The 26,427-nt window shown below is 46.4% G+C and overlaps 2 protein-coding genes across 2 annotated transcripts in view; one reads left to right on the top strand and one right to left on the bottom strand.

The window, feature by feature from the left end:
* The window catches only part of CCDC92 (coiled-coil domain containing 92), a 102,105-nt gene extending 98,558 nt beyond the window's left edge, over nucleotides 1–3,547 (bottom strand). The window contains exons 1-2 of the mRNA XM_021412622.1: nucleotides 3,385–3,547; nucleotides 1,997–2,128 (exon numbers count right to left, since the gene is read on the bottom strand). The gene's annotated coding sequence lies outside the window, so the exon portion shown is untranslated. The remainder of the gene's footprint in view (nucleotides 1–1,996; nucleotides 2,129–3,384) is intronic.
* On the top strand, nucleotides 8,327–25,696 carry LOC110406304 (refilin-A-like). The gene is made up of 3 exons (XM_021412636.1): nucleotides 8,327–10,639; nucleotides 19,247–19,356; nucleotides 20,931–25,696. Exons 1-3 carry the CDS (start codon nucleotides 10,445–10,447, stop codon nucleotides 21,262–21,264), a joined length of 639 nt encoding a protein of 212 aa, XP_021268311.1. The 5' UTR covers nucleotides 8,327–10,444; the 3' UTR covers nucleotides 21,265–25,696.

Below are 26,427 nucleotides of genomic sequence, written 5' to 3'. Positions count from 1 at the left end.
AAACAGTATGTGGAGCAAGCACTGGGAAAATCACCTTTTGATCTCATTGAAGGTGGTCCTCAAACCAGGTCATGCTTGAGAGAACTGGCATGGAGACCGAGGAGAGGCTGGGCTGCAGCCGTCTGTGCAGGGGCAGTCTGCTGTTTAACAGAATATTTGTCTTTCTCTTGCTGCCAATTTTGGAGCCTTTATAAATACCACACCTACATAAAATGGAATAAAATAAATGATCCTCTTCAGGAACCCCACACCCTTCCATCACCCTCCCTAAGAACTTCTCACCATCCAAGGGCTGCAGAGAGATGCAAAGGGAATTACTGTTAAAAATTACCCGTCTGGGCAGGAAAACAATTTATGCTGGACCTGAGGCAAGGATGAGGTTCCATCTCCTACTGAGAATCAAGTGAAAAATGTCATCCCAGAGCCTGCTGTGCAGTCATCAGCAACTTCTGCAGCTTAGCTTGTAACCTGCAGTCAGGACACGGGACCTGGGAGCAGCCAGCCCCTCCCCTGTAGCTTGTCCTGCAGTGAATACTTCACAAGGATCCCAACACATCCTCTCCAGTAGATCTGTCTCCTGATGTGCAAGGCTGTTTTGCCATGAAGCACAAAGCTTAATTTAGTGATGATCTGGCGAGATGCCTTTGTCCTTGTGAATGCTCCTGGTGCTCAGCACAGGACTATTCCCTGGAGGTTTTATACTCAAAGACCCGTATTCACCAAATCCAGCAGGTAAAAAGAACTCTTAATATTTAGCCACCTGGTCTGAAGAACATGCTCAGCCAGAGTTGAGATTGAATGTACGTGCAACACTAATTAGCTCTGAATCAAATGCGGTTCAAAACACAGCTCCTGGGAGAGGATAATGCCACACACCTTCAAACTGGACCATGCAATTTATAAAAGTCAGCTCTGAAATACACACTACAGTGTGGCATTTACGGCACCCTTTTATTATTGTTATTATTATTGTTATTATTTTCCTTCTTACCTGGGGACTGAATGTTTGGGGACTGTGGAAGGAGAGGGCTTTACATCTGGAAAGCGTCAGATTTAACGCCCAAAGTCACCAGCCCAGGTCAGCTAAAAGTACATGTTTGCTTCCAGCAGCAGCTGTGCAAACTCCTGTTGCCTCGGTTGTGCAGGGTTTATGTAAAGACTCCTCAAAGACAGTGCCCTCTTTGTGAGCCCGGAGCTCTGCTGATCCCTGGCAATTCCAACCCTAGTTTCAAAAGAAATGGGCCTAAAATGGCATTCCCACCGCAAACAGATGTGTTTCAGCCTCTGTCTAAGGCAGCATTCATTTCATCATGAAAAGGAAAACATCATAATTTAGGGTCACACGTCTCCTGCCTGTCAAGCAGGCACTACCAGCTATTTTTACAGCATCCCAGGGTGTTGTGGCAGTCTAGAGAACAAGTGACACACCTTTCCAAAGGCTGTTCAGAATGATACCACTCAGTGAGAAGCTCTGAGTTCTAAGCTTTCGTTTTCTCCTTGACTTTTTTTCTGACCAGAAAATATCTGTGTTGCGTATTGTACATGAGAACAAGCTCTCTCACACCAGCAGCGAACAGTTCAGCATGCATACTGTAAGATAAGCCACTGACTTCAGTAGCTTTTGGTCGCTTCTCTTTTACACTGAGATTGAATCTGGCCAATTTATTTAACCTAATAAACAAAATTCTAATTATAAACAGGGCAGTAAAAATACCGAGCATCTGAAGGAAGCACAGAAACCACTACAGAAAACAATCTCAAGCATCTTTGCCTTGTAGCCAAATATTATATCTGCAATGCAAACAAAACACCTCCATATTTACAGTTTAGTGGGAGTTTTGATCACATAATAGCTTTAGGGTTTAAACCACTGTTCATTAAAGTCAGCAAGAGTCTTTGCAGTGACTTTAATGAGCTCTGAGTCAAGACTGGAACATACAGCATTTTACCAAGAAGTCAAAGTGGAAAAAAGCCCCACCTCAGGTAAAACTCTTACCTTGGCCTTTCTGAAAGCTGAAAGACGGGAGGGCCCATGCTCCTCTTCCTGTGCAGTTTCAGCCTCCAGGGGTAAAATGCCCTGCTGAGCCCCTCCCGGTGGTGCCAGAACTCCTCCTCGTGCTGAAGTCTGCTGGCAGATTTCATTACAATAATTGCCCTAGAGTTAATACTACATTGTAGAAAAAGAGGGCAGGAAAATGGAAGGGAACAAAGTCCAGATGATCAATCATCCTTTTTTACTGACACTGTCTGTATGTGGGTTGTTTTCACTGGAAATATACACCTAATAATTGCTCAGGTTCCTTGTTTTTTCAACATCATTTCTATGGTAAATGCCATTAGTTACTGTGCCGTGGTGATTTAAAGCTGAAAACCTACTGTGACCTGAACCAAAAGATAGATTAACTTATCTGCTTTAACAAGGAGTTGCTTGAAGCCTTATAGGAAATACTGTATGAACTTAAATTTCATACGGCCAGTAATTACTTTTCCTGTTATTTTTCTATTAAAGAAATACAAAAGGAAATGGGGACTTTGTGCATCATGGGGACTGGGTTGTAGTGCTTTTAATCTACAGGTCATCAATTCAGGGTAATTTAGCTGATGACTCCAGTGGTCTCAGCCCAGCTGCTGGTGGACAGGTGACCACACTTGGTCATCAAGCATTGCTAAATTCTTGAAGGCAGTTCAGAGGACTTTGGCTAACCAGCCTAGCCCCAGCTTGTATCATGTGTGGGGGTGTTTCAGACTGCTAAGAAGCTGGATACATGGTCAGACACTAACTAGTAGTACTAAAGTCAGCCCCTCCAAGCACCACAGAGCAGTAAATCTGTCCCTGATTATTACAGAAATCAAAAGAGGCTGATTAGATTCCCACTGGCACAGGGTTATTGCTGGATAGCCATGAAGGAGGTATGTGTTTGAGGGATATGCTAAGAGCCTGCTGATAAGGATAAAAAAAGAGGGAAAGTAGATTTTCATCTCAATGACTTGTAAGAATGATCCTGGAAGTTACTGAGTTGCAGGATCTATGGACTGATATCCTCCAAGAAGGCTCAGTTCACAGCTTCCATTCTTTTATTAGGAGAGATGCTGAGATCCTGAAGCAACTCGTTTTCAGTAGTACATTAGCTTAGACATGGGAACCAAAGACTTTTAAGTTGAAAAGTTCCCTAGGACAGTGAATTCTGACTTTTTTTTCTTTTCCATTTGTGTATTCTCAGCAGTGATGTAGCTTCTGTACAGTGAATTTAAGCTGACTATAGATTTGCTTTTCTTGGTTTCCTTCCACAAGTGACAAGTTGACAGCTACCGTTCTTGGAAGAAGATGGCCTTCCAATCCTCAGGCCACCATATGGTCCACAAATCATTTCTTTTATGTCATACCTTATTTAGAGCTGTAGGAAATAGAGGTAAGAGACGAATGAGGCCATCTCTCCTACTGCCCATCACATGCCACTGTGCAATGACCTGTTTTCAACATGTCATGTCTCAAAAGGCAACTTGAGAGCTGTGGCTGTCCTTCCAAGCTTTATAAACATGCCAGATGGGGTGGATACCTGGAGAAGAAATGTGCCACTGACTGTAAGACATTAGAAGAGGGATAATATGTCATAAATCAAAGAGACACAACACTACTCCAATAGGCTAGCCAAGAATATGAACTACAGGAATTCTTACAGTAACTTTTGTTGAGTCAAGAATTTAATCTGTAAGTTGCTCAGTGAGGATTTACATCTCCCCTCTGGTCCTGCATTCTAAGCAAACATTTTAAAAAAATCTGAGGAATATCTGGGGGATGTTATCCTCACTGTTATCCAGGCTTCTTTATTTAAAAAAAAAAAGAATGCCAGAAAATCAAAAGCAATATTTGCTTTTTGACTTTTTTTTTTTAAATTTCACTAGGGTACATTTCTCTAATGATGCTTAGAACAAAGGTGTCCTACCTAGAACAATATTTTTCCCTTACAAGTCACAAAACTAAGCAGGATAGGAACACAGGGTACGTCTATAAATCGGGGAGTGTAAACATACCAGCAGAGTGCCACCCAGTTCCTGTGCTGAATGGAAGAGTAACTGAAGGAAAACACATTAGACATCTTAGCAGCTTATATTCCTCCATGTGACCTCTCTTCTCTGGCTTTCTTGTTGGACCAGTCATTATTAGGTCTCCTACTCTGCTCTATGGATGGAAATGGAGACAGCTAGAGTAGGACAATACTCTTAGTAATTACTCATATAGACCTGGTTATAGTTAGCAGCAAACCATGCCGTAAGCAGATGTTATCCCAGACTTGCCCTTGAACAGGCCGGGTATGGGGGACAGCCATAAGTGTGACTTTCGAGCTTATCTAACACTAGCTCTTCTCAACCAGGAGACAGCTTCTGTGCACACTGCTGGTCATCCAAGGCTGGGAGGGCAAGAACTGCACAGAGGCGTTCCCCTTCCCTTTCTTCCTCTGCGAAGTGGTTTCTTCAAATGAACAGTGCAAGATAAGACACAGTTTGGATCAGAAGCACCTCTCCGCCAGCTGGGATGTCAGTTGAGCCCTGCATTCACTTTTTGGCTACAGATTTCACCATACCCTTCCAGCCTTAAGCACCAAGTGCAGATAAAATCAGAATGCTTCACTTTGCACCATGAAATGACACAGTCTTGCTCCTACTCTGCAATCAGATCCAGAGGTACAGATTACTTGAGCCAAGAGGTGTCTGGTTCTGTGGGACATCCTGCTATGGCCTCCCAGACGGCCCATTTGGCCTCTACTGGCACCCAGCAAAGCTTCAGTTCTTTGCTTTTGATGCTTCACTTGTTCATATCCCACCGCAGTTCTCCAAACGCATGTTCAGTGCTAGAACAGGCCCACTGGGGTTGCAGAGTGCTCCCCACAAGCGGGCAGAAGGGCCATGTAAAAATCAAATCCACATGACTGTGTTTATAGGCAACCAAAGAGAGGATTGCTCTTCCAAGAAAAACTTTTCCATGTAAAGGAATTCCTAATCTCCCTTTTGACTGTCACTGTTGAAATGACGGCTTCACAGGCTTGAAATTTAAGACGCTATCAGCATCTCTTCTGTTAGCTGTGATTTATGAATGGTTTCGCTGTTGATTATCTCCCAAGATTACAGCACAGCAGCCCTGACAGACAAGCAGAGGAAATTTTACAGGATAACGGGCAGGTCCTTTGCCAGGGCAGTGAGGCAGGGAAGAGAGTTTTGACTCAAGTGTGTAACAACATCAGCAAATGCTGACTGGACTCAGCAGGCAATTGAACACACTGCATGTAGCACCCTTCTCCAAGGCCAGCAGAGTCAGCAGAAGCTTTTATGATAATTTTTCTGAGCTTTGGACCCTTTGCTCATTCTGTAATACAACATTCAGTTACTTTGCCTTGACCGTGGTAACGACTGCACTTCACTTGGTGCAGTACAAACTGAAAGTAACACTTGCTGCATGAACATATTCTTTGGAGATCATCCTTCTTGACTGCAGTAGGAGATACACCACCTTTATGTCAAGCCCAAAATATTCAAAGGAAGTTTTCTGTCTTTGATTTATTGCCAAGAACAGCCACTCCTGCCCCCAACCAAAATTTTTGTGGCTTTGGCTTCCATTTCTTGCTAGACAGTTTCTTCCAGGTCACTGCTATGAGGGAGTGTTTATCTGGTAACAGGGCCACAGCAGGTGCAGCCAAGACCTGAAAGAACTGCACAGTGTTCTAGTTTCTCCCACAGTGCAGTACTGACACAGCAGAGTACTTAAGGCAGACAGGAACAAGCTGCAAGCCCCTGTGGTGGCCTGGCAAAGCTGTACCTGAGGATGCTCCAAGGAGGCCAGCCATATCCTGAGAGAGCTCTCAGAAGCAAGTCCCTGTGTCAGATTGGTTCCTTCTGGGCTGTGGCCTTCACTTGACCAAATAGCCAAGACTCAGAGTCCAGGTTGCAAGAATTTGATGTGGGGGCTGCCTGACAATGAACGAACAGGCCTTTTCATGAGAGAGGTGGTTTTATCTCCTGATAAATGGCTTCTGCTTGTCAGGCAAAAGGCTCCTTTGATTTGAACTTATCCAGCCTGTTCTGCACAAATTGGTGTGTGGTTTCCAGGTACAGCACTACGGATGTGCCTCCTGCTGTTTGTAACATCATCTGTATCCGTGCAGTGAATGGCTGTATGGCATCCTCGTGCTGTGGATCATTTTTTGCTGAGGAAAAAAACACTCCAGGAGGTGCCAGGTAAGGGAGATCTGGGCTTGATATACATCAGTCCTGCACTGTGATTACCTTTCCCTTGCCTGGAGTGATGCTGCTGCCTCGGTGCCCTTCAGCACCATTCTTATGAGGAGAGGAAAGGCTGAACCACTTTGGAGGGAACCAGAGAGCATAGTTACATCCAATTGTGGCCTGAGCTGTTCTTACTGGGGCTAGCTGTGCTGTGGGTGTTCTGAAGGATCAGGTTTGACAGTGAACCAGAATGGACATTCCTAGCATTCTTCCAATTTTGCCACCCGGCCTGTTTCAGAAAAAGTCCTGATGTAGGTGTTTGTATCCTGTCTATTTCTTCTCTCACAGTATTTGTCTTTCAAGCCTGGCAGCAGTGGAAGGAAACTTAGCACGTGATGCTGACATTCTGCCATGTCTGTGGGATGGCAGATTCTTAAAGTTCTCAAATCTAGCTAAGAGAATAGCTAGGGAAACGGGAGGCAGTGGACCTACCCAAACATGCAGAGGTTCAAATCCCAGTGGATTCAAGGAAGGGCGTGGGCTTTTATTCAGAAGCTGGGCTGCTCACATCAGGAAGGCTCTCTGCATCCGTCCCTCATGACTTCCCACCTGTGCTACATCATTTTGTGCTAGTGTGACATCAACATTTGGACTGAGGGCACCCTCAGCAAGTTTGTGGATGCTACCATGCTGTGTGGTGCAGCCAACATGCCCAAGGGACACTATGCCATTCAGAAAGACCTAGGAAGGCTCAAGAAGTGGACCCAGGTGAACCTCATGAGGTTCAACAAAGCCAAGTGCAAGGTCTGCACCTGGGTCATGGCAACCCCCCCTATCAATTCAAGGTGGGGGAAAAAAGTTTGGAGTACAGCCTTGCCAAGAAGGATTTGAGGATGCTGGTGGATGGCAAGCTGGACACAATGTGCCACTGCAGCCAGAAAGCCAACCATATCCTGGGCTGCATCAAAAGTGGCATGGCCAGCAGGTCGGGGGAGGTGATCCTATCCCTTTACTCTGTGCTGGTGAGACCTCACCTGGAGTATTGCATCCAGATGTGGAGTCCTCAGTACAGGAGAGACATAGACCTGTTGGAGCACGTCATTACAAGAATGATCCAAGGGATGGAACACTTCCTCTACAAGGACAGGCTGACAGAGCTGGGGCCGTGCAGCCTGGAGAAGAGAGGGTGCCAGAGAGACCTGAGAGCAACCTTTCAGTATCTAAAGGGGGACTATTAGAAAGAAGGGGATGGACTCTTTAGCAGAGTCTGTTGTGATATGAGAAGGGGTTTCAAACTAAAGAGGGGAGATTTAGACTGGATAGAAGGAAGAAGCTTTTTACAATACGGGCGGTGAGGCACTGGCACAGGTTGCCCAGAGAGATGGCATAAGCCCTGTCCTTGGAGACATTCAAGGTCAGGCTGGACAGGGCTCTGAGCACCTAACTGAGCTGTATATGTCCCTGTTCATTGCAGGGGAGTTGTACTAGGTGATGTTTGAGGGTCCCTTCCAACTCAAACAATTCTATGATATACATACCTGTGTCTGCACGCTATACCCACAATGAATTTCTATTCAGCCAGATTTTCACTTGCCAAGAACCAGACCCTGTTGCTTGAGGAGGGCTTTTGAGCAACAAACAACTCATTTCCATCGCAGCTGTCAAGACAGGAGGCATTTCTTACTATCTGCCACCCTGTGATTTACACGAGAGCACTCCATCTAGTTTGAGCTACACAGCACTACTTTAAACAGATTAATAATAATAATAACACCATAATACGTGCCTACACATGCCCCGCAGAAGCCAGCAGCAGTTTAGCCAGTTATAAGTGAAGTCTGTACCTCTATGTGTGTTTGAGGCTGCTCAACATTGCCTAGCACTTCAACAATATGGAACTTGGAAAACTCTAAACTGTGAACATCCACTACTGTGCTGAAAATGTGTATTATGCTGAAATTTAATTTAAAAAATATACGCTACTTAGATCCAGGAAATACTGGATTATAGTTTCTCAAAACAAGAAGTGGAAAAAAAAGTCTCTCCTCCCGTTGCTACCCAAGCTACAATATATCTATACAGAAGTAAAGGATAGGGTACTCACTCCTGCCCGTTGCTGAGTCCTTTGTCCTGCTCCTTTTTTCTCCTCGGAGGAAAGCAGCTTTGAAGATACCCCTTCTCCTCGCACATTCAGTCTCACCAGTTCAGGAGAGGGGCAGGGGAACAAGGCTGCAAGGGAACTGCTGTGCTGAATGCCTGTAGTGTAGCCAGCATTAACTGGCTAGAGAATCCTATTACGTGATAGGTAGCAAGCCAGGGCCTAATTTATGGAAATTTTGACCTTTGGTCCCCTTTGACATTTTCGAATCTGCCATAGCCTGTGTGAGATGTTAAAGCTCTTACAGTAAGGGGCCCTAAATCAGCTTGTGTGGCTGCTGGAGCCAACGAGTGGGTCAGAGGTAAGAATTCACTGAGGTTCGTGTGTGGGCTGCTCGGAGCCTGTTTGACATTTATAAATCAGTGACATTCCTCTGCACAGCTCAGTACATACAAATCACTTCAGTCTCTATGAGGAGGGCCCCTCATCTCAGTCAAGGGTGGATTTGGGCATCCATGGCCTTTCCTTCTGAGATGAGCAGAATATGCCTAAACAAATCCAGCTTAATCAGCTGGCAAGGTCACCTACCATCCTATGCGTGACCTGTTGTTGGAGATGGAACGAGGGCTCTTTTAGCATCAAACATACCTCCGAGGACTTTGTGCCATCCTCAGGGCTTGATCACAAAAGTCCTCATCACTAGATGCCATACCAGACACCCCACACTTTTGTCAGCTGCCATAACAAATGTTGTGCTCACGAACTCTGTTATTAGAGTAGCACAAACAGCCGTGGTCCTGTTCTGCTCGGTGCTGGGCCAGTTAGATGTCAACAGCTTCCCAGGGAAACCTACATGCTGCAAATAATGCTCCACCAGGCTGAGAACTACGAGTGGGCCTGCCCCAAATTTCTCACAGTCTGGATTCTATGTAGAAAGAAAACATGATGAGAAAAACATAACCAGGGCTGTGGACAAGGTACCGTTAACGTCAGCCAGTTATTGTGCAACAGACATCCATCTCAGCTTCTGCGAGCCCGACCTGTTTAACCACCGCTTACTTCTCCAAACTGTGAGGGTTTACATGGCCGCCCCATCCACCTCAGCGCTGGCACCCTGCTCCTCCCGGGTAACAGTGCACTGGGCTTTGGGATGCCCTCTGGCCACACTTACAGTGGTTCAAGCGCATGATGGCCAGGATGGTGAAGCCACTTCCTCTGTGGTTGTGAACCTGCAGCTGTGGAGATGGTCAAAGAAAAGAGACGCTCGTGTTTTGGGCTGTGCAACCAGAGAGGGAGCTACGGCAAGTGCGTATACCCTGATGTGCTGCCACGGCCACTTGCTGCTTGGCCAAAGTCGCCCCAAAACGAAGAGCAATGGTGGCTGCTGGGAACAGCTCCTCCCTCGTGCCCACACGCCTTCACGCTGAGGGGAAAAACTGCCGAGGAGGGCGGCGGGAGAGGGGGAAATTAGTGAGGTAAAAACCTGACAGGAGCGAGGTAACAATCTGACACAAGTGAAGGAAAATCCAGACGTGACTCCGGGTGAGGGAGATCAGCGCGGGCGGAGCACAGCACCGCCATGGCGGCAGGGCAGCTGTGGGCCCTCGTGTCTCCGGGGGGGGCGAAGCCCGGTGGGAGAGGGCGGCAGGGCGCTGGCAGAAGCACTCCCGGCTTGAGAAGAGCCTGAAAACGTACAACCGGGCAGAGCCGGGGGCCGGGGAAAGGGGAGGGCGCTCCCCGGCTCCCTCCCACCCTCTCCGGATAAATGTGCCGCCGGGAGGCGGCGGGCGTACGGCAGCAGCGCGTGGAGCAGCGCGGGGCTCGCGCTCCTGCTCCCCGCCCAGCGCTCCCTGCCGGCGGGGCCGCTCGCTCTCCGCCCGCATCGCCGCGCGGGGCCGCCGCGCTTTCTCTGTTTCCCCTCCCTTCCTACGGGCGCGGGGCCGGGCGAGGGGCAAGCGGCCCGGCGCGGCCGATGCCGGCTGTCCCCGCCGCGCGCGGCTCGGCGCAGGCTGCGGCAGGCTGGTGGCGGCCATCGGGAATCGGGGCCCCCCCGGGCGCCCTTCCCCTCCCGTCCCTCCTCGGCCGGAGGGTTTTCTCCCGCTGCGGCCGCCTCGCTGCCCCCCAGACATGGTAGGGCACCTCCAGCTGCAAGGGATGGACGAGAGCCTGAAGGAGAAGAGCCGGGAAGGCTTGCTGGACAGCCCGGACTCGGGGCTGCCCCCCAGCCCCAGTCCTCCTTTCTACTCCCTCTCGCCCGGGGGCGGCGGCGGCGCGGACCCCCCGGCCCCGGGGCAGCGGCGCGAGGCCAAGGACGGCAGAGGGGTAAGAGCAGAAGCGGTGGTGGGAGAGGGGGAAGAGGGTTTTAAAGGGTGGTGGAACTTCACCCCAGGGCTCTTTCGGGTTTCTTTAACGTATCAAAGACGTTTCGGAGGTGTATTGCACGCAGTTAATTGGCTTCCATGCAGAATAAAAGCTGTCCGCAGCCCTGAGCTTTCCGTGGGGAAAGTCCGTCTACAGTTCACACTTCTTCAAAGCAGAGACGCTTTGCAGTGACTTACCGTGCCCTCATTTCTTTCTCAAGTTCTAAGGCTGTTTTTGCATATTAATCAAAACTGCCTTCTGCTGTCAGGTATGCCAGATCCATCCCCAGGAGCAATGTCTCAGCAGAGTACGGTGGGGAGGGTGTGACATGTTAAATAGGGAAATCAAATCCGAAGCCCGCTAACAACCTCTCACCACTACACAGCCTTACCTGCAGGCGCCTGGGTGCGTGCTGTCTGATGGGACCGTACGCTCCAAGAGTTACCCACATTCCTCTGGTTTGGTGGGATCAGGCTGTTGCTACATGTCTGTAAAATAAAATGTGGGAGGAAAATGAATGAACGCTTGCTGGATCAGAAAACAGCTGGAGTGGAGGTGTCTGCAGAGGTCAGTAACAGGGGTGTGATGGCCTCCATTCCAATGATCATGACAGCCAGCCACCGCTGCTCTGAAGAAAGCCCTTAGATACTGGAGATGAGAGAGGGTGAGGAAAAACTATTCTGGCTCTTGGTCTGATAGGACTGAGAGTCTTAGTGCTCCTACAGGGGGGAAAAATAGTTATTCCTATGATCTCCGTAAAGCAAAATTACATTTTCAAGTTATTTTTCTTACTTTGAATGCAATCGAATGTTTTAAACAATTCAGAGGAACAGCTTAGATTTTTTTTTTCTGATTTTTATATCGTACTTCAGCAGCATGGGTAGCCCTGGGCTCCTGCTGTTAGGGGATGGGTGCCATATACTGCAGATATTTCCATGCATTTAGTAGGTACAGAAGACTGCAAAGATACTGATACCGAAACTGATTTGACTGCTTGAATTGGAGTGGTGCAGGACTGTACTCTCTAACTCTGCCTGTTTGGTATATGGAACTGGCAGGAATTTTCACTCAACTGCACAGTTTCACTTCTTATTTCCAACACTTCTTGCAGCTGTTAAGAAAACAGGAGAAATACGGGGAGCATTTCAGTGTCTAATTAGCTTTAATCTTACCATTTAGCAAGGACTTTCAGATCTATAAGCAATTACACAATCCATGAATGTGTTTAACTCCACTACTCTGCTGTTCATCAGAGCATGCAGAGTTGGCAAGTCAATAATTGCAGCTATTTGCACACCAACACATGTTTTTTTAATCACTTATTATATTAGTGTTCGTTTTGCTTATAAACGTGACAGAACCAGGAATGCAGTCTGCATTCTTTGTGGTATAATACTATAAAACCATATATAAGCTCAGTTACTAATGGCCAACATTCTAGTATGTACAGTTACAATAAATTGCTGTCAGGTGAAGAAAACAACATTCCAGATCTGTGGGAAGGATTTCAGACTGCTCCTTGCTGCAGACCTATCAAAACCACCAGGCTGAACCCAGTTGCGTTCTTTTGCAGTCAGCTATTTTGCTCCAGCTTCACAAATATGTTGAAGGGTTTTTCTGCTCTAGGAGAGCTCTTCTCATGCAGACTAAAATGAGATTGCATGCCCTTATCGAAGACTTCCTTGTGTGTAAGATCCGTGCTCTCCCTGCTTTGTGTCATTAACTGTGACTCTGAAAAAGTAAACTCTTTTCTCTTTAATAAGCATGACTTTGTTTCAAAGACAATGCACCATTTATTCCCATTTAACCAGCCAATTTGGCTACAGCTTTGGGATCCAAGAAAATATGAAAGGCAATTTGGGGCCAGAGTCATAAATACCACAAGTTCAACACCATTTAGGGACCTTTTTTTGTTGTTTTGTTTTCTCCTTGCATTTTACTTGCAGTGCAGGAGAAATTGGCTTTTACTTGTTCAAATAAAACCCACGTAGGGAATTTCTTAATTGTTTTCTGCTGAAATGCAAATATCCTAAAGAAAATAGAAGGTGATTTTTCCCTAGTTCTGCCCTTTGAATCTGATTAAATTGCTTCTTAGGACTGAATTCCCTAGGTTTTGCTTCTAATGCTGGGCCAAAAGGAACATACATACAATGAAATAAATCTCTAATAAAGCACACAAAGAAGCAGTTGCTGGAAGGCCAGGGAGTGAAATGACATCAAGGTAGCCAGATCTGCTTAGAGATTTCCCTGTTGTTGGTGCTCTTGGGTATAGTTTTAGGCCAGAAGTGATTGTGAACTCTTGCTAATGCTGCGCTGAAATAAGAGCTTAGCATCCAATAGCATCGCTCCTCAAAGATATCAGAGAACATCAGGACCATGTTCTTCTGCTGAACCATCCACTGTGACTTCTTGAAGCAGCGTACTTCTTGTCCTCTCCCACTGCTGTTGCCTCTGCAACAAGTTCAGTTTTATTTGTAAAACTAAACATTGACAAATTTAACTTGCTTCACTGAGCGCTGACTTCCATGGGACTATCCCAGTGGATCAGCTGTCAGATGAATGCCCCCATGTAGGGAATTCCCACTTAGATTTTTGACAGCGGTGCAGTCTTTAGCACTGTGGAGAAGTGTTCTTTGCGCCTTAGTGTAGACTTCGTGGGCATGGTTCCATCACTGGAGTCCAGGTCAGCATGCGTGCCTTCTTCCTGAATTGCCACATACTGAAGAACCCTTGGGGCCACAGAGCCTGCATTTTGTTCTACACTGAAAGAACTTCAGGAAAGGGGGCTGTCTTCTGGGGACTGGGTGGGGAATGCAGCCATCAAAATGTTTCCATGCAATACGTGACTTGCAGACCTGCCGACACCTTCAGTGAAAGCACATCTGAGAAACACCCCAACCTGAGCCAGCTCGCAGCCTGCACGCAAAGCAGGTGACGTCTTTCCAAGTCCACATGGGTTCCAGCAACTGAGAAAGCTCCAGACTTTTGCGGAGAGCAAGGCACTCATCTGGCACAGCAGCGTGGCTTGCCTCTGGGTTTGGTGCTTGCTGCCTGGCATCCTGACCCACTTCTGAGCCACTCCCAGGGGGTGGGATCCTGCAGGAATTCGCCTGGCAGAGGTTGGTGGTGGTTTCAGCTCTTGCCTGCTGGTCACCATGTCTGCAGCCTGGTAGAGTGTAACCACAGCTGGCTTTTCTCTGCACCTTGGCCTATCTGGTTCTGAACGTGCTCCCGCTTCTCTTCCTCCTTGGTTCAAGACCAGCAGTGAAGGAGAGGGAAGAGAGGAATGGCAGTGGGCCTCATCTAATCCGCAGGCTGTGACAGATGTCCCTTCTGGGCAGATCAAGGTCCGGTTCCTCTGAGACTCACCTGGTCCTGGCTCCTGCCTGTTCTGACGGAGCTGCTATGCAGCAGTTAATGGCTGAGTCTTCCCAAATGGAGGAAGGGTGTCAGCAGGGTGCAACATGCATTGCTAGCACCCAGAAGAAGGGTTTCTCCAGGGACTGGTGTGCAAATATATGTAATAACATCCACTGTTGGCACAGTGCCTTCTGCTGCAAAGGGTCTCTGAATGCTGAGGAAATGAGGTGGGGACTGGGCAAATCTTTCAGCAGGCATGAGTCTGCATTGTCAGTGGAATTAGCAGAGAAAAAGTTGTGTAGTACACACAAGTTAGTGTGCTCACCTCTGTGACAGTCATGGGGATGGGCACGCATGTGATCTCGATTCAGGCAGTTTGTGATAAAGGAAAGCAGGGAAAAAGTCATAGGAGTCACATCATCTATCCTAAAAATGTGGCTATATCTAGGGTGGTGTCTTCTAGCTGTTTAATTTCTATTGCATCCGTATGTAACACTTGGCAATAAGTAAAGTAATACATTTCCCACTTGAAATAGAAGAGGAGACAGGCAGGAAGGATTAATTCTTTGAAGTAATAAAGCCCTGCTTTATACCTGAGGTTTGCATTTACTGTTATCACTTTCAAATAAAATCTCATCCGGCTCTAGTATAAATTACTTGTAATATGCAATACATGAAGATATTGGGAAAATAAATGGTCTGTTAAACAAATACTGCTTATCAGCTAGAGCGGAGAACGTAGATGTATGTCAAATAATTCAGCTAGACCTTTCATTACAGCTGTAAATAACAGCTGAGTAAAGTGACATTTTCATGGACCTGATATGTTGCCATAGTGGGAAAATGTGGTGAGAGATTTGCTTATGCCCTAGCTAAGTTAGGAGCTGGGAATTTGGAAAGCTGTATCCTGTTTATAGCTTTGGTGCTTGGAAAACTGTTCCTCTTACAGTCCCTACGGAGCTAATGCCAAATCCTAGTGCCTTCCACATAATGACCATAGCTAAAGGAGTCAGTCTGTTCTGATCTGTCTTGCTTTCTGGGGAAACGTTTTTTGGACGGTTTCTGTTTTTCAAGTCACATTAATTTCCTTCCTTCCTTGTTGCGTTGCTGCCTGAAGTCTAGAAGCTACAGGAACGGTCAGGGCCAATTTCATGGCACTTTATTTACCGTAACTCTGCTTCTATTCCTTTAAAATACCCAAGTGAAAAGCGCTTTAACAGAACCCACTAACTCAAATTAATTATTAGGTGTAAAATAAGATTATTCTGCCCACAGCATTCTTTTTGCTGTTGTTTAGGGACTCTGAGGTCTAAATACCCCCAGGATCCACACACTGATCTGTCACTTCTGGCGGGTATGAAGCAGTGACATGGAACTAAAGGGCATGCATCAGTCCTAGAGCAAGAAGTCCCCCACAATACTTACGTTAGCATAGAAGAAGTGCACTTGATTAGCAGTAGATTGAATTCCCTTCAGTAAATGATTTTTTGGGAGTGTATTTATTTACATACTGCTTGAAAAAAGAACTTAGCTGCCCAGGCCTTTACACGCCTGAAAAGCACCAGAGGTAAGGCAGAGGGAAAAATGCAGCCAAACAAGAAACCACTTCAGCATTTTAATAATACTTTAACCCTTTGCTGATTAAGACAGATTAATTAGGTCCTATCTGTAGTCTTCCAGCTAAGCAATCCTAGGGTTTCTTTGGATAGACAGACCCTGACTTGTGGATCGCTTGTGGGCAGCCTACTGTAAAGACATGGGTTTCTCCTCTCCACCATCAACATGCTCTGCTCAATTCAGCCCATCTGTGGTGCAGGGCGGGAAAGAAACTCACCTTATTTCTGAAGTGTCTTGAGATTGCTGAGTGATCGATAGAAATGAGCCAAAGATCATCATTTTCTCTAGGGAGGTCAGAAGTCCAGCGTTTCTGTTCTTTCAGCCATCCCTGTGCAGAAGGAAAAAGAATTGAGTCAGTACTGCTTTTTTCTTTTTTTTGACAAGCAGAACATTTTTGCTTTGTTTCTACCTTAAAATAGATTGGAAGGAGATGGTGTCAAACTGTTGCCAAAAAGCCAGCTTTTGGCACGTGTCAAGCATATAGCATTTCAGCCCCAAAGACAAATCTTTTGGAAAGCTTGGGTGCCCTGTTACTTGCTTCCAAACTCCATGTGAGATTCAGGAGCAGGTATTTCAGAGCATCTCCGGAGGCAAAACAAGAAGTCACCTGAAGTTCCTTTCAGTTGCTGCTCTGTAAAATCTGTGCTCACTGTTTAGTGACCGTTCCACTCTGTGCAAGTGATTCAGCTGCTTGGTGAGCAGACTGCAGGATGTTACGGATGACCTCTGTTTTTAGAGCACGCTTTTTAAATTATTTAAGTCTTCTATGTGCTGAATTCTAGGTGACTTTCAAGGTTTCCCACTTGCAGCAGCTCATGGCACTGCTTGTGGTAGATAAGTGTGAGTTTGGAATGGTCTCTGGTGGGTGGTAGAAATCTCTGGTCTGCAGTCATCCCTGATTTCTGAACTAATCAAGCCTCATCTGCAGATCTGAAGTTAATGCTAGTTGGATAAAATGCATTATTCCCTTTTTTACCCGTCCCTGCCTAGGTCTAGGTGAGCAAACCTACAGTGCAAATAGTCTCATCACCTCTCCATTCAGAGCTGACATGGAGAGAAGTGAATCTAACTGTCACCAAATTCATTGGCAACTTTTGGACTCTGGTTTCAGTCATGCATGACAGAGCCTCCGTTCCTCCACGCAGACGGGTATTGTTTCTGCAGCATGTTCTTGTTTCTGCAGCATGTTCTTGTTTCCTGTTCCCTGCTGTGGGACTTGGGATTTCAACAGACAGCGTTGGCCTCTCTGCCCTTGTTCTGACTGAGCAGCAAAACGCTGGGGCTCAGATACCTTGGGAATATTCTGACCAAACCAAGGGAAGGACTTTGCCTCCTGCATCCTTGTCTCCAGGGACATTCAGAGCATGCTTAGTGTCAGCATATGTTAGCAAGAAGTGTGAAAGTTTATTTCTCCGGGAGCACTGAAATTGCTTCTTTCAAGTTGTTTCTTTAATACAGCACTTTGCAGAACTGTTAAACGATACCAGGATTTCTCTTGTGCTAATCTAGCAAGGATGCTCCTTTTACCCCACACTCATACAAACATTGTCTTTTTTGACAGTGGAACAGAAATAGCTGGAAAGAAGGGTTAGCCATTTAATGTTACAGTTGAACACTGCAATAGAGTGCGGGGATGTTTCAGTATGGAAAGAGTAAATAGCTTTGTGGCTTTGGGACACAGAATTGAAGGGCTTGGAGAATTCAGATGAAGCAATGACATTTTTTGCTTTAGCCTCAGGCAGAAAGCCCAAGCCACCAGAGAAAACCAGACCTCAGACAGTGTGAGCTGATGCTATTGAGCAGACTCAGGGGAGTTCTCCAGTTGATACCAGCTGAGGGATGAGCTGGGGAGCACTGCGGGGATCTGCATGGGGTACAGGACAGGGCATAAGCTGGGGTACCTTGCCCAGCACTGGAAGCAGGGACTGAGTCACAGCTCCAGTGTTGCCTCTTGTACCTGCCAGCTGGAAGGTGCTGGGGAGGGCAGAGGGAAGTGGCATGGGAAGAGCAAGCCAGTTTCCCTGTATCCTCAGCTACTTTCAGTGTTACCATGAGTCCCAAGATTATCTTACTGACCAAGAGACTGATGAAAAATGTCTGATTCCAGCACACATGGCTTATGCATGGTGGAAAGTGGAAAAACTCTGTGAGCTTTTCAGTCACCTAGAAACCTTTCAGCCCTGGCCAGTGGCTGCCAACCATGTCCTTTAAAGACACTCTGTGTCCCTGTGCATCATAAATTGCTGCTGACAGAAAAGTGGCAGGGACCAAAACCCACAGTGACATTTTTCCAGGATTAGGCTTAATTAGTTTCTGGGCTGGGTCTAGACACAGGATCTCTATATGTGAGAACTGATATCTAACAGCACTCCACTATCGAGAAGTAGGATTATTCATTTTTGTGCTGGGCAGGGGAGCCTAGGCTGGACTGTGACAATTTATCAGAGTAATTAACTTCAGGATGAAATTAGTCTTTAGAATCCATGATTTGGAGAAGCTCTATTCATTACAAAGTCCTAACTTGAAGCTTGTTTCCCACACTGCAGAGGCCACAGGGTGCCCCAGCGTCTCACCCCATGCTCACTTGTGCATGGTTAACTAGAACATCCCCAGGAGCAAGCCAGCTGCTCTTGGCATGGAGACTTCAGCAACTGCTAACCTACCAAGAGGTTGTTCTAAGAGTTACGTTATTTGCAGCACATATGTATTTATGTGTATGTATAAGAATATGTATACATGCCCTACTCAAGTAGTACCACATCCTTTAAGTTGGCAATGTGGGCCCTATCTCTGTGTTACATCAGAACCCTTCTTCATGCTTTGAGTCTTTGTAAGAGCTTGCAGCTAGAGAAGCTGTTTGGTTATCATTTTTTTGGTAATTTAAAACTGACCATTAGTTAAAGAAAAGCGTTAAAGAATTGCAATTCTTACAAGAAACAAGAAAGGAAGAAGGAAAGGAAGAGCTAACTTTAAAAGACCAGATACTGCAGCATGGAGTGCCAGAGATCTGGGCAGTCCCATACCTGGGGTGGTGAGGCTGGGCAGAGTGAGGTGGGGACGGAGATAGCAGTGGGACCTGGAGGGCAGCCCGCTGTGTCACATCAGTCCTGAGAGCTGGAAGGAAGCTGTAAATAGAGGCAGCACAGGTGGCAGATCAGAATCAAGGTAACTTAAATGCAAGGCTTGCCTATGCCAACCATCTTTAGGCTTTTTTTTTTCCAACTTGACAGTGGTCCTCCCCTTTGAGCTTTCTGCGTAGGGAGGAGTGCCTTGCTGCAAACCTAGAAAAAGGGATTATGAGGGGAAACTTGATGATGCGAGCACCAGCAAGGTGAGCTTGGCTTGTGTGCTGTGAAATTAGTCCTGATACTGTTGCAGTCACCTGTTCTCGTTGCTAAAGAGTCTGTCACCTGCATTGTCTCCCATGGGACTCTGAAGACACCAAGTTCAGAAAGGCTGTAAGCATTGCTGTCTCCTGTCAATGCTGAATGTACTCTTGATGGCTGCCCAGCTCCCAGCCACAGCACCTTATGAACTGTGCCAGCCTCATCTCTTGTGTCCCATCACTCACAGCACTGTTCCTCCCTGCAGATGCCTTACCTGCTCCTGAACCCGTCCGTGTCGGAGATAAGACCTCGAATGTACCCTGTGTTTTTTGGAGAAAGCATTGAAGTCAACCCTGAGCCCGTACAGGAAATTAGGTACAGATGGGATTGGGTTGGGTGAGTGGGGATGTCTGTCCTTTTCTTGGTGCTTTTTCTTCTGCAAAAAAATAATGTGATTACAAGTGAGAGTTGTGGTTATTTGGATGGGAAGGGAGAGGGGGACAGGTAGGAAGGTAGTGCCTGAATTAAAATGGCATTGACAGCAGGAGAGGTGGAGGTTTTAAGAGAAGACAACTTTCCTTCCAAGGCCAGCTCATTTCCAAGGCTATAAGAGATAACCGACCTTCTTTAGGCTTGCTGGCCTGCAGTGTGCCCTGCTGACTTGTGTCCTCAGCTACACCATTGTAATTGGTACCTGTTTTTGTTAGCCCTTGCAGCAGAGAAACCAACACTAGATGAGTTCACAGATACAGAACCATCTCCTCCTCATGATGGGATGGTCCCTCCAGCCAGTGATAGAGTATTCTGGCCTCCTGTGGAACTGGAGGCAATGGCCTGTGGATAAACATTGTTCTGCTCTTCTTTTGCTGGTGTGGAATGTGCTCTGCAAACAGCATGGAGCACAGTTATACACAGCTTAGGGCAGGGATAGTGGGAGGACTAAACCCAATTCCCACCCCCCCCCAACCTATGCGAACGTCTCTCTGGAAATGTACCCCAGTAAATCTCTGCTTGCTGAGGAACTGCCGGCGGGCATGTTTTTATGGTGATTACATCGGAGTCTTGTTTTATGTGCACTGAATGACTTACTTACACCCTAGCTGTGCAAAATGCATTACAGCAGCTCAGATTACATACGGTGCACAATCAGTCAAACCCCCTCTGGGTAGAGGTAATGACAAGCACACACCCAGCTTTTAATCTTTTTTTTTTTTTTTTTTTTTTTTTTTTTTTACATGGAGCTGCACATTCCTTGGCTGCTGAATGCCCGAGGAGCATTTGGGGAGTGGGGAAAACAACTGAAAGTCCTAGAGCTCGCAGTGGCCAAGGATTCTAGGGAAAGCAGTCTGCATGGCCTGGTTTCCACCCATCCCTTCTGTAGATGCAGCGCAGTGACATCCTGTGTTTTGTGGGTTCTTCATTTAAGAGCTGTTAACATGGCCATTTCCTTTGTGCCCAGTGGCTTGGATCTTTGACAGCCATAGCCCACAGCATCTCTTTGCTTTACCAGCTATTTGGCCATTGCTTGTATTTTCTGTAGGCCCCAGTGAGCAGCCTCACCCCTCATCTCCCAGTGTAAAGGTGATTTTGACTACCTTTGTGCTCTTATGGCAAGGCAGTGTAAAATAAAAAGAGGAAGACGGAGGAAGAAGCAGGTTGCTTGGAGCCAGTGCAGCAAGGTCCTTTCTGTCCTGGCATGAACAGGCAGGCTAGGTCGAGTGCAGAAATGCTGAGGTGGCTTCAAAGGTGGCATTCTGCCAAGATGCACCCAGCAGGAAGGAGTCCTCTTGGCCCGCTGCTTTGAGTTGTAAGGTTTGCATCTGTTCTAGTGTCTGTGCATGAAGAGAGAGAGCACAGATGTTCCCAGCACCAAAGGGTTGAGAAGAGTTCTGTTTGTCCTCTCTCCTTTGCTGCCTGGGCTGTTTTTGATACCTTGTTGTCCTCTGTAGGTGTAATTCCGAGGTGAAGTATGACTCTGAGAAGCATTACAGGGATGACATCTTCTATGGCCCCATCCCCACCGTCACCACCTACAGTGAGACAGTCATTGCTGCGCCCAATTGCACCTGGCGGAACTACAAGTCCCAGCTGATCTTCGAGCCCCGCCAGAAGCCACTGAGGTTTCAGAGCACGACCATCATTTTTCCTAAGCGTGCCAAGAACATTTACCGGACCACCCTCAACTACAGCTTGGGCTGTGCCAAGCGCTGGTTTTCTTCCAGCGTGCAGCTGGAAGTCTGTGAGGAAACCAGCCCATGCGTCATCTACAGTGAGACCCTCTGATCTGCCCCGCTGCTGGCAACCTTGTGACCTCAAGGAGGCTGTAGCCTTTACTGGGTCTCTGGCTGGGCCCTCATTGATGACGACTGAATATTAATGGCTGGAGAAAATGTCATCTTGGGTGAGGCTGAACTGGCTGGGAGGAGGCTTGCAGGGCATGGGATGGTTTTGATCAGTGAAAGGCTGGCTTACATTTTGCGAAGTTCCTGATGTTCGTGATCTGGATTTCATTTTATTTTTTTCCAAGTATATCTACTTTTGACTTGTGTTTTAGATGAAATCAAGATGACAGAGGACCCCATCACCCGTAGCAGAGTGCTGCCTCGTGAGCTCTGTACACCTTGTCTAGCACGTAGGTGAGACTCACTGTAGCCTTCAGAGATATTTTGGTCTCTGCCAAGAGAAGACCACCTGCAAAGCTGTGAAGACCAACCTGCCCAGCACACACGAAACCAAATCTCCTGGAGTTTAAATGCAGATGATGTTAACTGTGTCAGTACTTCATGCCCTGCATCCAACGATTCATCTGAGAGATAGCTGCAATATTATACCAGTGCAGTACTATCAGGCCTAACTTGCTTGTTGGAGGGGGGCTGTCTCTGAGAAAAGAGAAGGAAAGCAGGTGCACAGTGCTCCTGCCAGCAGCTAGATGTTTACGTACTATGACAGGGCATGCCACAAGCAGGTGGTTGGAGAAAGGCCTGCCCTGACCCACGGCCAGCTCTTCTGTGAGCCCAGCCTAAGCAAGAGGGTGCAGGGGAGACTGAGGAAAGGGAAAGGCTGTGGGGCTATTTTCTAAAAGTGCCCAAGGAGTTCAGGAGCCCAGCACCCTTTTACTGAAATAACTGGTAGCTGAAGTGTGCCATGTTGTTTGTTGTATCTGATATTCAATTTGCAGGGATCTTTACACACTTAACAACCCTTTTGAGTTTCAGGGTATTGCAGAGAGGAGTGCAGCACAGAAAGATGTTACCTGGCTTTAAAGAAGCTGGTGCAGGGTTAACTGCAGAGCAGGATTTTCTTAATCAGCAAGTTCACAGGTACTTCTCGGATAGCTGAGCTGTCTCTGCAACAGGACCTAGAAGCATAGAGAGAACAGTAGTCACTACAACCATCCTAAGGTAAACCATTCCCAGTGATGAATCACATCTCCCAGTATTTTTTCGTTTTGGTTGCTTGCTGAAAAACTGCAAAAGCCTACTACAAACTTCTGAAAATGATACAGAATTGTCTCCAGAAATCTTACCAAGAATTTTTGCATTCTGCTTGGAAGAGACCAGACTTAAAAAATAACCACATCGTTCTGGAAATTAATTTCCAGCTTTCGTTCTTCTAAACTTTCCATTTTGTTTCTGACTTGATGCAAGTCTGATCAAGTTATTTCAGAACACAGCCAAGCAGCCAAGTCAGAAAACCTATTAACAATGTCAACAAGACATAGCTGATTGCCCAGAACTGTTGACGCACAAACCCACAGTGATTTAAAAAAAATCACGCACAGTCTGAAAAACTTTAAGAAAAATTTAATAGTGACCTGCAAAGATACTTTTTCCATCAGTTTCAAAAGGCAATTGGTAGGTGTGACCAAAACCGTGACCTTTATGAAACAGAGTTTTCTTGTTTAAAATGAAGCAAAATTTATCTACCGGAGATAAATAAAAGATTTTTATACACAGACTTAAATCCTGACAACTGAAGCATCATTAGTACTGAAAGATGTAAGCTGTGGCAGTGGTGAACTCTGCCTCTTTCATCTGGGAGTTGGGCTTTCGTAGGGAGCAATGTCTTACTGGATTTCCAAGACCTGACTTCTTGGTTCATGGGTAGAGACCTGCCCAGCCATGTGGGCCTTCCCAAGCAGACGAGTCCATCACAGGCTCCCTGTTTTTCTAGGAATCCTGCCACGTGTTTATTTTTCATGACAGACCTGGCTTCAGCTTTTCAGCAAGTTCTCTCTGTCATGTGCATGATAGAACCAGTGTACCAGGTTAATCTCATGAGCTTTTTTATCCTGGCTAACTGCAGGCTTCTGCCTGCTTTGTCTGCTGTTCTGCTTTCTCAGCATTGGCTACAACAGAAAAACAACTCAAAAAACAAGTGTGCAAATAGACCTAACCCACAGCTTGGTCTTGGATCACACGGGGAAGGGGCCGCTAAGGCAAAGTCTCACAGGTGCAGGGTCCCCACCCTCCCTGACCGGGCTGTTTTGAAGCTTTATGTTTTGTTTTCTCTGCAAATAGACTAGAAATGACCTAACATGCTCCTGCTCCTTCGAGCTTAGGCAGCTTTTTTCATCTTGCCACGTCAGGAAAAAAAAGCCAGCAGGCAGCTTGGCTTCCTAGGCTGCCAGCACACGGAGCTGTATAACCATGGACAGGCTGTGGTGGGCTACCACGCTGGGCCACATCCAAAACTGTGATACTGCCAAGTGCGTGCCCGAGATCTGTAGGAACTTTTGAAAAATACCTTCTTAGATGGTGACTCCCTTGGGCCCATCACAGGTTGCTTTTCTTGTCAGTAAAAGCTGGCGTTGGAAGGAGACTTTGTTCTTCCTGTGCAAAACCGCAGCGGGTCAGTCCTTGCCCCGGGGCGGGCACAGATTCCACCTCCTTGCCCACCCTCTGTCCCTCTTGCTGCCAGCCCCGTGGCTGGGTGAGGCAGTGGGAAGAGACCAAAGTCATCTTGCTCACCATTTGCAAAAGTGCTGATTTTGTTGTTGTTGTTGTTTTGCTCAAAGAGCAGAATTTGAATTTTGTGTGCGTGTTGCCAATTAAGAATTGCTCCCAGGAGCCAAGAAGTGCCTTATTTGTAGTATGTTTTCTGCATCTAAAAGGAACGATTAGTTCCACTAGAAAGATGTTTTTCTTTTAAATGGAACATTATTTATCTCAACCAACCTATCTTTGTTCATCTGTTTTCTCAAAGATACAAATGATAAACCTAGACCATAGAAAATGCTGCTTAGAAAGGTGAGTTCCCTTGAGCAGCTGAGACTGTGGCTCCGTGATTTCTCCCAAGCATCCTAACGCTGGTTGCCCACAGTCCTGCACGCCTGATGGGTTAAGTCTGACTCTGCCTGTAGGAATTATTTTCCATCAGTAGTTATTTTGGAATCAGAAGCTTTCACAGAAGGCTTCTGGTTTTATGTTGTCTTTGTAGGTTTTTTTTTTGGGAGGGGGAGGGGGCTCAAAGGTGAGGGGTTTGCCCTTCATCCCTGTGATTATTTTACCCCTAAAATGCAGCAGAGCATGCACGTGTCTGGTCAACCTACACTGCTGTAATTGCATTTGGGGCTGAAAATGGGAACCCTAGCTTATTAATGTCCATTCAGAATTTAGAAAATACTTTGCACAAAATGCAGAGGAAAACTTTGACCAAAAGAGTTTACTGCTTCTTTCTTTCCTTTTTTTTTTTTTTAATCCTAAACAAGCTCTACTTTTCTCAATGTGAAATAGAGAGAGATTCACACCCGAGATGCAGACTTCTTGGGAATGATTAAATGGGGTTTGAGTGTTGATAGCAGTGTTTGAGTGAGCTGCTGGTCAGAGAAGTGAATGCTATTTACTATTTATGTTGAGTGAGCTTTACAAAAAATGGGAAAGGTCACTAGAGGGTTGATGAAGAAAGACTTTGCAGGGCAAACTGAGAACTGAAGGCTGCGTGAGTCTGATGTAGAGGCGAACTGATCTGTGAGTGAGCACTGTGAGCTAGGATATTTAGCCATTGTGGTTTTAATGTGCCTTTTTTTCCTGCAAGGAAAGGCATCCTTCCCTTCTTCAGAGCTGAAACAAAATCAGATCCATTCTCCATCACAGTCATTCAGTTCCACTGAAGTCTGCAGACCTCACCATTCCCCAGGCTTGTAAGGGTCTCTGCATACCAAGCCCACGCACACAGAGCTGTGCCTCTGTGGAGACAGGGGAACACTTCAGAGGAAATGATGGATCTTGGTGTGGGAGATTCACATTCCTACTGGCAGGTAAACTGCTCCCTGAGGATTACCCCATCTCTCACAAATCACTCCATTCTGAACATCTCCCCTGGAGCTCACCAGTAACCATTGTATTTGATGTCTTGGGAGGCACACATTCCTTTTCAGATACTGTGATGGCCATCAAAATGAGCAGAGTATCCTACCATGTGAATTGTGACCTGGAGATGGGGTTGAAAGGTGTTTGAAGGTTAGAGAAGGGAGAAGAGAACATATTACTGGTAGAAATGCATAAGGATATGTCATATTTTTATTTTTGTAAGTCTGATTCTCTAAGTGCTTGTAAAGTACTTTACTGTTGTATATGTGGTGATGCAGTAGTTTTCAATATCCTTTTATTTTTGTATATTCCCCTTCCACAATAATCCCTTCCTGTTCAACTCATAGAAAGTAATTTAAGAAGACAAAATTTATATATCATAATAAAATGCCCAAACCATCAGGCTTATGCGTCCAAGTTCTTTTTCCTTTTCCTTATCCACTCACTGCCTTTGTGCCTCGTGCTTCTTTCCCATCCAGAGGGAATGTTCTGGTGTCTTCCTCCCCCTTGCCAGTGGGATTTGGCCCAGCTGCGGGCTCCTAGGGCAGTGCCCTGATTAGTTAAACCTGCTCTGTCAGGTGGGCCCCATGGAACTTTAAATGACTCAAGCAGAGGGCACTGAACTCATGCTTTCTGCAGAGGCAGTTTTGCCATTCTGGATTTGAGTGATTTTACCATTTATTCACTCTGAGTTTCCTTCTCCCTGCTCAATCTTTTTCTACCCAGCTATGAAGCCCTGGTGTTCAGGCTAGATTAATTCCACCCCCAGCTTTTCCATGCCCTAAAGGGCAGGCAGAACCAACGTAATGCTGATTTAACGTCCAGGTATCCACATGCTAGCACGCTGTCAGGACCCCTGCTACTTCCTGGCTTTCCAAATCACAGAGGCAGATGGGTTGCATCAGGGCTAAAACCCTGCCTAGCCATGAAGTACAATCATTTTAAAGCCATTGCTGTAAATGCCTCAGGCTCACCAGCCAGCTATTAGTAGAGCTCTCAGCTGTATTCCAAGACCTAAGATGTCTGCAGGGAGAATCTGACACTAATCCTTATGGAAAAAGCATATTGGATTTATAGGGATGAAGTCAATAGGCTTGGATGAAAACAGCTGTTAAACACTAAGGAATGGAAAGGA

Source organism: Numida meleagris, chromosome 14 (genome assembly GCF_002078875.1).
Source record: "Numida meleagris isolate 19003 breed g44 Domestic line chromosome 14, NumMel1.0, whole genome shotgun sequence".
NCBI lineage: Eukaryota > Metazoa > Chordata > Aves > Galliformes > Numididae > Numida > Numida meleagris.
The sequence above is the reverse complement of the archived record's forward strand: the minus strand, read 5'-3'. Positions and strand labels throughout refer to the sequence as shown.